The sequence below is a fragment of the Dendrobium catenatum genome, unplaced genomic scaffold (genome assembly GCF_001605985.2).
Source record: "Dendrobium catenatum unplaced genomic scaffold, ASM160598v2 fragScaff_scaffold_1659, whole genome shotgun sequence".
NCBI classification, from domain to species: domain Eukaryota; kingdom Viridiplantae; phylum Streptophyta; class Magnoliopsida; order Asparagales; family Orchidaceae; genus Dendrobium; species Dendrobium catenatum.
Genome location: NW_021320121.1, coordinates 194,356 through 207,203, shown reverse-complemented (window position 1 = coordinate 207,203; position 12,848 = coordinate 194,356). Strand labels below are relative to the sequence as shown.

Genomic DNA, 12,848 nt, shown 5'->3' with positions numbered 1-12,848 from the left:
TGCTAATTAGATCTAGGTATTTCTAACTAGGGTTAGCGATATACCTCGATTCACATGTTGGATACAGTCGATCTTGGGCTTGTTGCACTTATAGATTGACCACACTCCTTCTCCTAATTTGACTCGAGCTCGAATTTTCCTTAGATCGACCGGGAGATGCCTTGGAAGATCCTTGCTTTCGGTTGGCCGGGGATCTCGCCGTCGGTGAGTGGTCAACGGCGAATCTGGGTCGGGAAGGATGAGAGGAACCTCTAGGAGTCATCCCACGAAATCCCAGAGCTTTTTGTCGTGTAGGGAGAGAGGAAGAGCAAAAAGATCCTTTCCAAAGACCTAATTTTTCTATTTAAAGATCCTACCCTCATCATCAATGGCCAAGATCGTATCTTGAGATGATTTGGAGGGAAAACAATTAGATTTGGCCATAGTTTGGGTTTTAAATCCAAGGGAGTTAAGAGAGCATTAAAGGCCTTTAATAGGCCTTAATGGGTCAAAATTGACCCATTAAGACTTGGGTTGACCAAGTCAAAGGTTGACTTGGTCAACCTAGCCCATTGGGTCTAATGGGGTAGGGAATTGAGCCATAGAAGGGGTTTGAATGAATTAGAATTTGATTTGAGCTCCAATGGGTCCTAAGGGGTCATAATGACCCATTAAGGCCTGGATTGACCAAGTCAAAGCTTGACTTGGTCAATTCAGTCCATTTAGACCCATGGAATGATGGGGATGAGTCCAAGGGAGATTTGGGCTCGATCTGGAATTAAATCAGGCTCAAATAGGCTAAGGGGGGCAATTTGGGTCAACCAAGTTGACCAGGTCAACCAAGTTGACCCAGGACTTAGGTCTAGGCTCAGTAGACTTAGCTTGACTCCCTAAACTCATTGGGGTGGGTCTTGGGGTCTAGCCTGGTCAAACTTGATCAGGTCAACTCATTGACCCAGTCTGGGGCAAAAAGTAGGCCAACATTAGGTATAAGACCGATGAAAGTCCATTAACGGGCAGTATTCCAATGAAAGTGCTGCAAGGCAAAAATTCAGCAATAGGAGGAAATTTAACATCAGGAAGAAATTTAACTTTGTGGAGAAGTCTGATGGAAGTCCATTGATGGCATTCTGGCGACGTTAACCAATGATGTATGATCTATCCGAGGTTGTATGTCAGAGCCTTTGCTCGATGATATTAACCTATATTGGATCCACCAATGATGTAAGACCTATCCAAGGGTATATGTCAGAGATTTTGTCTGATAACGTTAACATGTATGGAAGAGATTGAGAGAATCCACTAAGGATATACGACCTATCCGAGGTTGTCTGTCAGAGCCTTTGCTCAATGATGTTAACATGTATGGAAGAGAACGATAGAATCCAGCAAGGATGTAGAACCTATCCAAGGTTGTATGTCAAAGCATTTGCTCAATGACATTAACCTGTATGGAAGAGGTTGAGAGAATCCACCAAGGATAGATGTGAGACCTATTCGTGGTAGAAGACCAATGAAAGTTATTCGACGGACAATAGTCTGTCGACATGTAGTAGTCCGACGGCAGGCAGAAGTCTGATGTCGGGTAAAAGTACTACATCGGACAGAAGACCGACGAAAGTCCATCGATGAGCAGAATTACGATAACAGGTAGTAGTACGACGACGGGCAGAAGTTCGATGTCGGGTAGAAGACCTAGGAAGGTTCATCAACGGATATAAGTCCGACGACGGTTATTAGTCTAACGACAGGAATAAGTCCGGCGTCAGGTAGAAGCACTGAGTCGGGTAGAAGACTGATGAAAATCCATTGACGGGCAGTATTCTAACGAAAGTCTTACAAGGCAAAAATTCAGCGACAGGAGGAAATTCAATATTGGGAAGAAATTTATTTTTGTGGAGAAGTCTGGTGGAAGTCCATTGATGGCATTATGACAACGTTAACCAAGGATGTATGATCTATCCGAGGTTGTATGAGAGTCTTTGCTCGATGATATTAACCTATATTGGATCCACCAATGATGTAATACCTATCCGAGGTTATATGTCCAAGCCTTTGTCCGATGACGTTAACTTGTATGGAAAAGATTGAAAGAAAACACTAAGGATATAAGACCTATCTGAGGTTGTTTGTCAGAGCCTTTGCTCAATGACGTTAACCTGTATGGAAGAGAACGATAGAATCCACCAAGGATATAGAACCTATCCGAGGTTATATGTCAGAGCATTTGCTCAATGACGTTAACTTGTGTGGAAGAGGTCGAGAGAATCCACTAAAGACGTGAGACCTATCCAAGGTTATATGTCAGAGCCTTTGCTCGATGACGTTAATCTGTATGGAAGAGGTTGAGAGAATCCACCAAGGATGTAAGAGCTATCCGAGGTTGTATGTCAGAGCCTTTGCTCAATGACGTTAACCTCTGTGGAAAAGGTCAAGAGAATCCACCAAGGATGTAAGACTTATCCGAGGTTGTATGTCAGAGCATTTGCTCGATGACGTTAACCTGTGTGGAAGAGGTCAAGAGAATCCACCAAGGATGTAAGACCTATCCCAAGGTTGTATGTCAGAGCCTTTGCTCGATGATGTTAACCTATGTAGAAGAAATCAAGAGAATCCACCAATGATGTAAGACCTATCCGAGGTTGTATGTCAAATCCTTTGCTTGATGACATTAACCTGTGTGGAAGAGGTCGAGAGAATCCACCAAGGATGTAAGACCTATTCGAGGTTGTATGTCAGATCCTTTGCTCGATGACGTTAAGCTATGTGAAAGAGGTCGAGAGAATCCACCAAGAATGTAAGACCTATCTGAGATTGTATGTTAGAGCATTTGCTCGATGACATTAACCTGTGTGGAAGAGGTCGAGAGAATCCACCAAGGATGTAAGACCTATCCGATGTTGTATGTTAGAGCCTTTGTTCGATGACGTTAACATGTGTCAAAGAGGACGAGTCGGATCCCCCTGGGATTGATTTTGCCTTGATTGGGAGGGAGCGAACACTGCTTGTATCCCGAATCAAAGGTGAAGAATGGTCTATTTTTAGAGCGTTACTGCCTTTTTTAGGTCGAGATCAAGACCTAGCCCAATGAATAGAAGTCTAGCAGAGGATTGTATGCTACTTGAAATTGATTGGAAGTATTCTTGAATTTGCTGGGATTTTCCTAAAATATCATCTTGATGTTAGAAGTATTGGAGGGACTGAAGTCAAGAAGTTGAAATCAATGACCTTTTGAGGTTGGAGAAAAAATTGCCCCCCAGTCGGGAACCACGTTCCCACAGACGGCGCCAAACTGTTGTGTCATGGAGTATTCACGGCGGTAGAGAAATATATAGTTTAATATCTTAGCATTGTACGAAGATCCAACACATAATCATATGAGAGAGAGGATGTAATATTTATAAGAGACACCAGAGTTTTTACGTGGAAACCCCTAAAAAGGGGGAAAAAAACCTGGCCCATTTTGAATGAATTCACTAGTATTTGCAGTCGATTACAAATGAGGTTCTTCTTAGGGAGAAGACCTTGGACTGATGTTACAAATGTACGTCATATAGATCGCATTACATGGTGGGAGTTACAATAATCAACATATACATGTTTATTTGGTCGGAAAGATCGTTTGAGGTGATGGAAGTCGGAAGGATTGTAGTCCGCGCGAGACAAAGGTCAGAAAGACCTTTATTTAGCGATGTAGGTCGGAACGACCGTAGTAGGAGATGGAGGTCGAAAGGACCATAGTCGGCAGGAGACCGAGGTCCGAAAGACCTTAGTTGGTAGGAGACGGGGTCAGAAAGATCGTTGTCTGTTGATAGAGGTCGGAAGGACCATAGTAGGCGATGGAGGTCGGAAGGACCGTAGTCGGTAGGAGATGGGGTCTAAAAGATCGTTGTCTAGTGATGGAGGTCGAAGGACCGTAGTTGGTAGGAGACCGGGGTCTGAAAGATCGTTATCTGGTGATGGAGGTCGGAGTGACCAGAGTAGGCGACGGAGGTCGGGAGGACCGTATTCGGCGGGAGATAGGAGTCTGAAAGACCGTTTTTTGGTGATGGAGGTTGGAAAGACCGTAGTTGGTAGGAGACCGGGGTCTAAAAGACCGTTGTCTGATGATGGAGGTCGGAGTGACCATAGTAGGTGACGGAGGTCGGGAGGATCGTAGTCGGTGGGAGACCGGGGTCTGAATGATCATAGTTTGGTGATGGAGGTCGGAAGGACCATAGTTGGTAGGAGGTCGGGTTTGAAAGATCGTAGTTGGCAGGAGACCAGGTCTGAAAAATAGTAGTTGTAAGGAGTCTAGGTCTGAAAGACCGTTATAGTAGGGCGGTACTCTAGTAGAACTATGGGCATCAAGTGGTGGTTTGGAAGAGCACAGGGCCTCAAGTGGTGGTCCAGCGGAAGTTCGGACATCAGGTGGTGGTCCGGGCCTCAGGTGGTAGTCTGCCAGAAGTTCGGGCCTCGAGTGGTGGTCCGGTGGAGATCCGGACCTCATGCGATAGCCTGGTGGAGCACATGGACTTAAGTGGTGGTCCGGAGGAAGTTCGGGCCTTAGGTGGCGGCCTTATGGAGCACAGGGCCTTAAGTAGTGGTCCGGAGGAAGTCCGGGCCTTAGGTGACAGCCTGATGGAGCACAGGGCCTTAAGTGGTGGTTTGGAGGAAGTCTGGGCCTTAGGTGGAGGCCTGATGGAGCACACGGCCTTATGTGGTGGTCCGGAGTAAGTCCGGGCATTAAGTGGTGATCTAGCGGAGCAACGTCGTCAGGCGGTGGTCCGGCGGAGGTGAGGGACTCCAGTGGTGGTCTTGCAGAAGTCTGGCGGTGCTCGAGGTAGGCGAGGGCCTCAAGTGGTGGTCCGAAGGAGCAACGACGTCAGGCGGTGGTACGGCGGAGTTGAGGGACTCAAGTGGTGGTCCGGCGAAGCAACGACGGTGGTCCGGCAAAACTCCGATGGTGGTCAAGGAAGGCGAGGGCGTCAAGTGATGGTTCGACGATGGTCCGGCGGAGGGGAGGGCCTCAAGTGGTGGTCCGGCGGAGAAACCGCGGTGGTCCGGCGAAACTCCGGCGGTGGTCAAGGAAGGCGAGGGCCTCAGGTGGTGGTCCGGCGAGACTCCGGCGATGGTCAAGGAGGCAAGGAAGCAAGAGAGATCTCCGATCTCTCTCTCTTTTCCTTAGGCTTAGGGGCCCTTTTTCAAGAGGAGAGGGGGCTCTATTTATAGATTTTGGGAATAGCATGACCCGTAAATAGGTGGAGGATCAAGGGGAAGTTGGGAGTGGTTGAATGGACGACCGATCTTGAATCCGTTGATCATGAACCGTTCGATGAACATTTGAATGTCGTAGTGATGTCGGAATTCGGTGATCTTAGGCTCGTTGGATTCGTCTCGTCGAGCAGCTCGATTCGACTATAAGTTTGTTACGTTTGGAAACCGTTTGGTAATCCAAATAGTGGTTTGAACCTTCCAACAGTGCTTCAGGTCCTTGATTTGGATCCATTTGGGATGAATTTGGTGTCGTTAGATTCGTATTTCCGAGACGCTCAGTTCAACTATAAGTTTGTTGAAATCGGAGTCCAGATGCTCATGATTTTGATTTCGGAAGTTTCCAACTTGTTTTTGCTTTGAGATTCGTGCTCGATCGGGATACTTTTTTGATTACATATCAAATAAAAAATTAAAAATAAAAATTCTTCATCATGGTGAATAAGTCAAGGTCAATAACATGCCATATTGCTTTCCCAATATTGACTCGGGTGGGGAGCACTGTATTTCATCCACATGCTAATTAGATTTAAATTAATGGTTTTTATACTATTTATTAAATATGATTGGAAATTTCACTGCATATCTCTCATAGTGTCAAAATTCAAATAAAATATATAATATTGAAATGTTATATATGTAATTTCCCAGAACTGATTAGTCATACAAGTGGAAGGCGACTGAAGATAATGCCGTTGCTGAGGATACCGAACGGATCAGCTTAGAAACCAAGAAGCGATTCAATGAACAGCTCCGTGCCGAGCGTGAGTCTTTCAGAGCTGTTTTTGACAGAAGGCGACTGCGAGTGGGTGGTCTATTTCATGCGGACGACGAGTAGTACAGAGATCTGGAGCCACTGCAGATTCCTCCTCTCCAAGCTGTGAGCTTTCAATGCTTTGCTCTGTAATAGGCTTACTTGGAATGCATACTTGCTCTCATGACTACATTCATATCAGCCTATCCTACCAATTTTAGTCTATTTGCACCATCCATTTTGTAATGGTTCATAATGTATTTTTAGTGATGTGACAAGAAAATACATCCCATTTATGTATGTTAATGATGTATGTAATCTTTCACTCCAAGAAATGTAGAAATAGGTGCTTATTTTGTGAAGAAAATGGAAAATATTATGTACTCTTACCATATTCAAGGTTTGTGAAGTGGGTATTGATTGAAATCATTCGCTAGTGCAGCTTGTGAAGGTTTATTATTATAAGCTTGTAATCTTTCACTTCAAAGCTTTTAGGGTGGTTGGAAACCCTCTATCTCTCGTTCGAATCCCCTCTACTAGTAGTGGGGCAGATCAAGTGTGGGTGTGATGCTGGTGGGTGGCCTCGTTAGGTTCCGCCTAGGAATTAGTTATGCCGCCTGGGGTGTAAACGAGTCGAGTCGAGTCGAGTATTTGCCTTATCAAGCTTGGCTCGTTTGATTCTTATTGAGCTCGAGCTCGAGATCGAGCTCGATTAGTGGGCTCGAGATCGACTCGTTTAGAAAATATCAAGCTCGAGCTCGAGCTCGAGATCGAGCTCGATTAGTGGGCTCGAGATTATATTAAGATATTTTAATTAAATCTAAACAATAAAATAATATAATTATTTTAAACTAACAATAATTTATATATCATATTTATTTCGAAATAAATTTAACAATTTTAGAATTTCTACCAATTAAATATAGTTTTTTTATTTTGAAATTTGGCAATCATATCATGATAAAAATAAATAAATTAATTAGATATATATTCTAAATTGCATTCGACCAAATAATAATAATAATTGGTTTAAATTAAACGGCCACAAACAAAAAATAATAATCAAAATTTAATATGCTAAAAATTAAATTAATTTTTATTTGATTAAATCTTGATTTAAATTGTTCGTCAAGGTCAATAACATCCCATAATGGATTAATGGTTTCCCAATATTGACTCGAGTGGGGACCACTTTATTTCATCCACATGCTAATTAGATTTAAATAAATGATTTTTATGCTATTTATTAAATAAGATTGGAAATTTCACTGTATATCTCTCATAGTGTCAGAATTCAAATAAAATACATAATATTGAAATGTTATATATGTAATTTCCCAGAACTGATCAGTCATGTTCTAATAATTAGCTAATAATTGAAGCCAACACGTTTCTTCTTCTCCTTCAATATTATATATAAATGGACCTCAAACTGAAGCAAAAAGCCTCCATTGTTGTTGTTGAGCTCATCCTTCTCCCCAATGAATCTCATCACTCCCTCCATCTTCTTCTTCTTCTTCTTCTTCTTCTTCTTCTTTCACTGCAACTCGTCACCCTCGCATTTTCCTCAAACCACCGCTTCCACCGACCAGCTCGCCCTCCTTCACTTCAAATCCCTTCTCACCGACCCCACCAACTCTCTCTCCTCATGGAACTCCTCCCTCCATTTCTGTCAATGGGAAGGAGTCAATTGCAGCATTACCGGCCGAGTCACAAGACTCAGCCTCATCTCGCTTCAGCTCACTGGCCCCATTTCGCCAAGCATTTGCAATCTTACCTTCCTCGAATCGCTTGAGCTTATCGATAATAATCTCATTGGCACTATTCCGGCCGAGATTGACCGACTTTCCAATCTCGTGAATCTAACCCTGAAGTTGAATTATCTCACCGGCGAGATTCCGACGAGTATTGTTCGTTGTTCGAATCTGCAGTTTGTTCATTTGAGGAATAATTTGTTTACAGGCGAAATCCCTAGGGAGATCGGCTTGATGTCTAATTTGCAGGTATGGCTTTATGTGTTCCAATGGTTTTGTTTTTTGTTTGAATGGGATAAAAGCAAAGATTATAAGCTATTAACATTCTAGTTTAGAGCGTTTATTATTATATGACAAGAAATTTCGTATGCGAGAAAAATAATAATTATTAAATCATAACAACAATAACATCAAGCTTTTATCACACTACATTAACTTTTCTCTTGATTTTGTAGGAGCCTCCTGCCATTTCTTGAGTTCGACAAGCTCATGGCCTTCTTGATTGATTTTTGGTTAATTTTGTTGCCTACAAATTCTCTAATTTTGGATTATTTTTTCTTTTTGAGGTTGCTTTGCAATCTGTCGTTTATTTGGGTGATTATAGTTTTGCATTTTTTGGTTTTTGCCTCTTTTGATCATTTGTGTATAATTCCTTTTTTGAGCTAATGAAATTTGTCGAAGTTCCAAAAAATAGGCCTCGCAAAGTCAATGCTAAAATTTAATTTTTTTTTATAAAATTTAGTTTAAGAATTTAATTTAATTTATATGATTCATTAGTCAAGACTATTTAATACATCTTAAAATTTAATTTCAATATATTTATAAAAATTTTATGTCTTGCAAATTAATTATTTATTTTAAATTTTTTTATGCCTACAAATAGTGATCAAATAGTTAAAAAAAATTGAAATCATTTATGCCACTATCCTATGCATTAGGATATGTTTTTATATAAAAATTTAAAATTTCTAGTCATTTTATTTTTTAATATTTAAAAATTATTTTTTATTAATGTATTTAAAATTATAAAATTTATTTAATATACTCTTTTGCATATGAGAATATTTGCAATATACTTTTTTGTGCATCGCTAAGACGTGAAATATAATCTCTATCTACTCAAATTTTATAGCACGCTACAATCTTTGAATACTATTAACTTGACTTGGGCTTTTTTCTTCGTATTTGGCTTTATGTTCAACTCCCTAAGTCACGAGTCAAACAAGGACATTTCAGCTTATATTCAATGAACTAAGCTTGAAAAAGCATTGATTTGTTCATTTGCTGCTCATTTTGGCTGTAGGGAATCAACTTGTGGGAAAACAACATCACTGGAACAATCCCCGTTTCCATGGGTAACATATCGTCTCTGAAGTTTATTCTCTTCGCAAAAAATATGCTAATAGGCTCCATTCCTGAGAGCATAGGAAGATTGGCTAATCTCAAGATTCTGCAAATGGAAGGAAACAACTTCACTGGGGAGCTTCCTCCCTCTTTCTTCAACCTCTCATCGCTCACTGGTGTTTACTTAGGATTCAATAACTTGGAAGGAACTCTTCCTTCATCAATGTTTGTCACATTGCCAAATATAAAGCATTTCCTGCTGAGCAGCAATCACTTTCATGGTTCAATTCCAGCCTCCATATCCAATGCATCTTATCTTATTGAACTTAACCTCTTAGGAAATGGATTCAGTGGAATCATACCCTCAAAGCTTGGAAATTCACAATATTTATGGTGGGTGGAGATTTCTTCAAATCAGCTAGAAGCTAATGAGGTCAGTGACTGGGATTTCATGGAGTCATTGACCAACTGTAGCAATTTAGAGGCACTTGGTCTGGTTGATAACAAACTAGGAGGTGTTCTTCCAACTTCTTTAGCAAATCTTTCTTCTGGGATTACTGTGCTCTCGATTGCTCAAAATCAGATCACAGGGAATCTTCCTGCTGGAATCAGCAACCTTGTCAATCTTACAATTTTTGAAGCTGAAAATAATATCTTGACAGGTTCTTTGCCACCCTCCATTGGTAGGCTTAAAAGCTTGCATAGGCTGACTTTGCAAGGAAACAAATTTAATGGCCAAATTCCTGACTCCCTGAGTAACCTTTTTGAGTTGAATCAGCTTTACTTGCAGAACAACATGTTTGGTGGAAGCATACCTTCCAGTTTTGGAAAGCTTGAGAACTTGCAAGAGCTGGATTTGTCTTGGAACAGATTCAGTGGTGAAATCCCCAAAGAAGTGCTCAGCCTTCAGTCTCTTTCAGTGCACCTTGACTTGTCAAATAATCTGCTTATAGGAAGTTTGCCAGCAGAAATTGGCAAACTAAAAAATCTGAATTGGTTTGCAGCTGCCAATAACAAGCTATCAGGTGAAATACCAATTAGTCTTGGAAATTGCCTGAGCATAGAATATCTGTTTCTGCAAGGCAATTCATTCCGAGGCGCCATTCCTCAGTCTTTGAGCTTCTTGAAAGGCCTGCGCGAATTAGATCTTTCACGCAACAATCTTGATCAGAATATTCCAATGTTTTTGGAGAATTTCAAGGTGCTCCAGCTTCTGAATCTATCATTCAATGAATTGAAAGGTGAAGTACCCGCAAATGGTGTCTTCAAGAACTCTACTGCAGTGTCACTGTATGGGAACAAGCAGCTGTGCGGAGGTGATAATAAGCTCCATTTGCCATTATGTGATCATGAGCATTATAGCAGTTCAAATGGAAAAAAACATCTAAAGCTTGCACTCAAGATAGTCATTCCAGTCATCGGTATTCTCTTATGTTTATCATTTGGTATATTTATTTTCATCATTTTATGTCATTCCAAACGCAAGCAGAAGAACCTCTCTTTCAATCCAGTGGAAGGTCAATTCAAAAGAACTTCATATGCTGAACTTCTAAAAGCAACAGATCAGTTCTCATCTTCTAATCTGATTGGAGTTGGGAGCTTTGGCTCTGTTTACAAAGGAATTATAGAACCTGGTGAAACTATTGTTGCTGTGAAGGTATTGAATCTAGAGCGAGAAGGTGCATTAAAGAGTTTCATGGCAGAATGCAAAGCATTGAGAGATATTCGGCATCGAAATCTTGTGAAGATATTGACAGTTTGCTCATCTATAGATTTCAGTGGGAATAGTTTCATAGCATTAGTACTTCAATACATGCCTAATGGAAGCTTGGACCAGTGGCTTCATCAAGGGGGATCAATTGCTGAAACAAATATGTTAAGCTTCCTCCAAAGATTGAGCATAGCAATTGATGTGGCTTCTGCACTTGATTATCTGCATAATCTTGGCCATGCACCCATTGTGCATTGCGATTTGAAGCCGAGCAATGTCCTTCTAGATGAGGAAATGAGGGCTCATTTGGGTGATTTTGGGTTAGCTAAGATTCTTCTTGACATAGATGAGAATCAAGCTGCATCCATTGGGATAAAAGGGACCATTGGATATGTTCCTCCAGGTGTGTTTTCCAATACTCTCGGCAGCTCAAGTTTGATAATTTAGTAGCTAGCTTAATTTGAGTTAATATGAATGGTCTATTTGAAATGAAAAAAAAAAAAAAAGATTAATCACCACTTACTAAAGATATGCTATTACTGATATTCTTAGATTTGTCATATTAAAAATTTATGTTGAATTCTATTAACAGTTCACTTTTATTACTTTATTTATGCTAACAACAACAACAACATCAAACTTTTATCCCACTACAAGAGCATGGGCGGAACCATGCTTAGTTCTCAGGGGCCAAGTGACAAATTTATAAAAAAAATAAGAATATATATGAGGGTGCAAAAATAAATTATTTTGCACATAACCGTTTTTCACAGACTCGTTTATCGGTGTTAGAAAATTTTAACGTAATTGAATGAAAATAACAGATGGCCAAGAGGATTTCTGATTTTTGGAGGGGCAAATTGCCCCCCTCCCCCCTCACCACTACACAGTTCCGCCCTTGTAAAGGAGGATGACCATATCAATCCTTTTATGCTAACTTGTTAATGAATTCCATAAATATAAATATATTTATTCAAAGAATTCAGAATTATGCAACATCTAACTTATTATAGGATAAAATCTTGCAGAGTATGGAATGGGAAGTAAAACTTCTCCTCAAGGAGATGTATACAGCTATGGAATAATGTTGCTTGAGCTGTTCACAAGAAGAAGGCCAACAGATGAAATATTTAAGCATGATCTAAGTCTAAGGGATTATGCAGAGAGCTCAGATATTGATAATCTCATGGAGATCATTGATCCATGCCTTATATCAGAAGCTCAAAACAGAGTTCAGGACAACAGGTTTGATATGCTTGAGGAACTCAAATGCTTAGATTCAGTTATAAAAATAGGTCTTTTATGTTCTTTGGATGATCCAAAGCAGCGTATGGAAGTAGTAGATGTGATAAATCAACTGAATGTAATTAGAAAGACACTTGAAAACATATTGAATCTCTAAATGTATGAAAAAGATGAAGTTTTGATTATGAAATGGAAATGTATCAGTGAATAAGGCATGAAAGTTATTAAAAGTATTTAACTTTCATAGCAATTTTTCTGAATTCCTCTTGTTAGATGAATCACTTGTGGCTTCACTTGAAAAAAGGTCGTTTGTAATTGTATAATTAAGCAAAGAAGCTTGAACTTTTTTTTTTTAATACTCGATGTCTGAATAAACAAGTGTTGATCTCCGGATTATAGCCAAAAGAAACAAAAATGAGAAGAATACACAACATACCTATACAGAATCTTTGCCCGAAATCGTGAGAAATCACGCTAAAATACTGTGTACGCGGTGCCGTCTGAGTCCCATCCAGCGATTCCTGCTCAAATCTCGCAAATCCACTCCATTTCTTCGCACCAATACGACTATTAAAGAAGCAATGAATGGAGGAGTTCAATTCCTCCTACGCGCGCGAGAGCGAATTCCTGACGCCAAACTCCATTCGTTTCTTTTGATCTTCAAAGCCGACGCCAACCTCATAGCAGCCAACGCCCCTTTCTCCTTGCTCTTCCTTGTACCGATCTCCTTTGCCCTTGCACTTAACCTGAGCCCGATTCCCCACACCCGAACGACACCAGTGTTCATCCCGACTCCTCTGTCCCTACT

The 12,848-nt window shown here is 40.6% G+C and overlaps 1 protein-coding gene across 1 annotated transcript; it reads left to right on the top strand.

Annotated features, from left to right (window-relative positions):
• Nucleotides 1-7,450: 7,450 nt before the first annotated feature.
• On the top strand, nucleotides 7,451-12,338 carry LOC110097634 (probable LRR receptor-like serine/threonine-protein kinase At3g47570). Its single transcript, XM_020824136.2, has 3 exons — nucleotides 7,451-7,989; nucleotides 9,044-11,198; nucleotides 11,824-12,338. Exons 1-3 carry the CDS (start codon nucleotides 7,468-7,470, stop codon nucleotides 12,195-12,197), a joined length of 3,051 nt encoding a protein of 1,016 aa, XP_020679795.1. The 5' UTR covers nucleotides 7,451-7,467; the 3' UTR covers nucleotides 12,198-12,338.
• The last annotated feature ends 510 nt before the right edge of the window (nucleotides 12,339-12,848 follow it).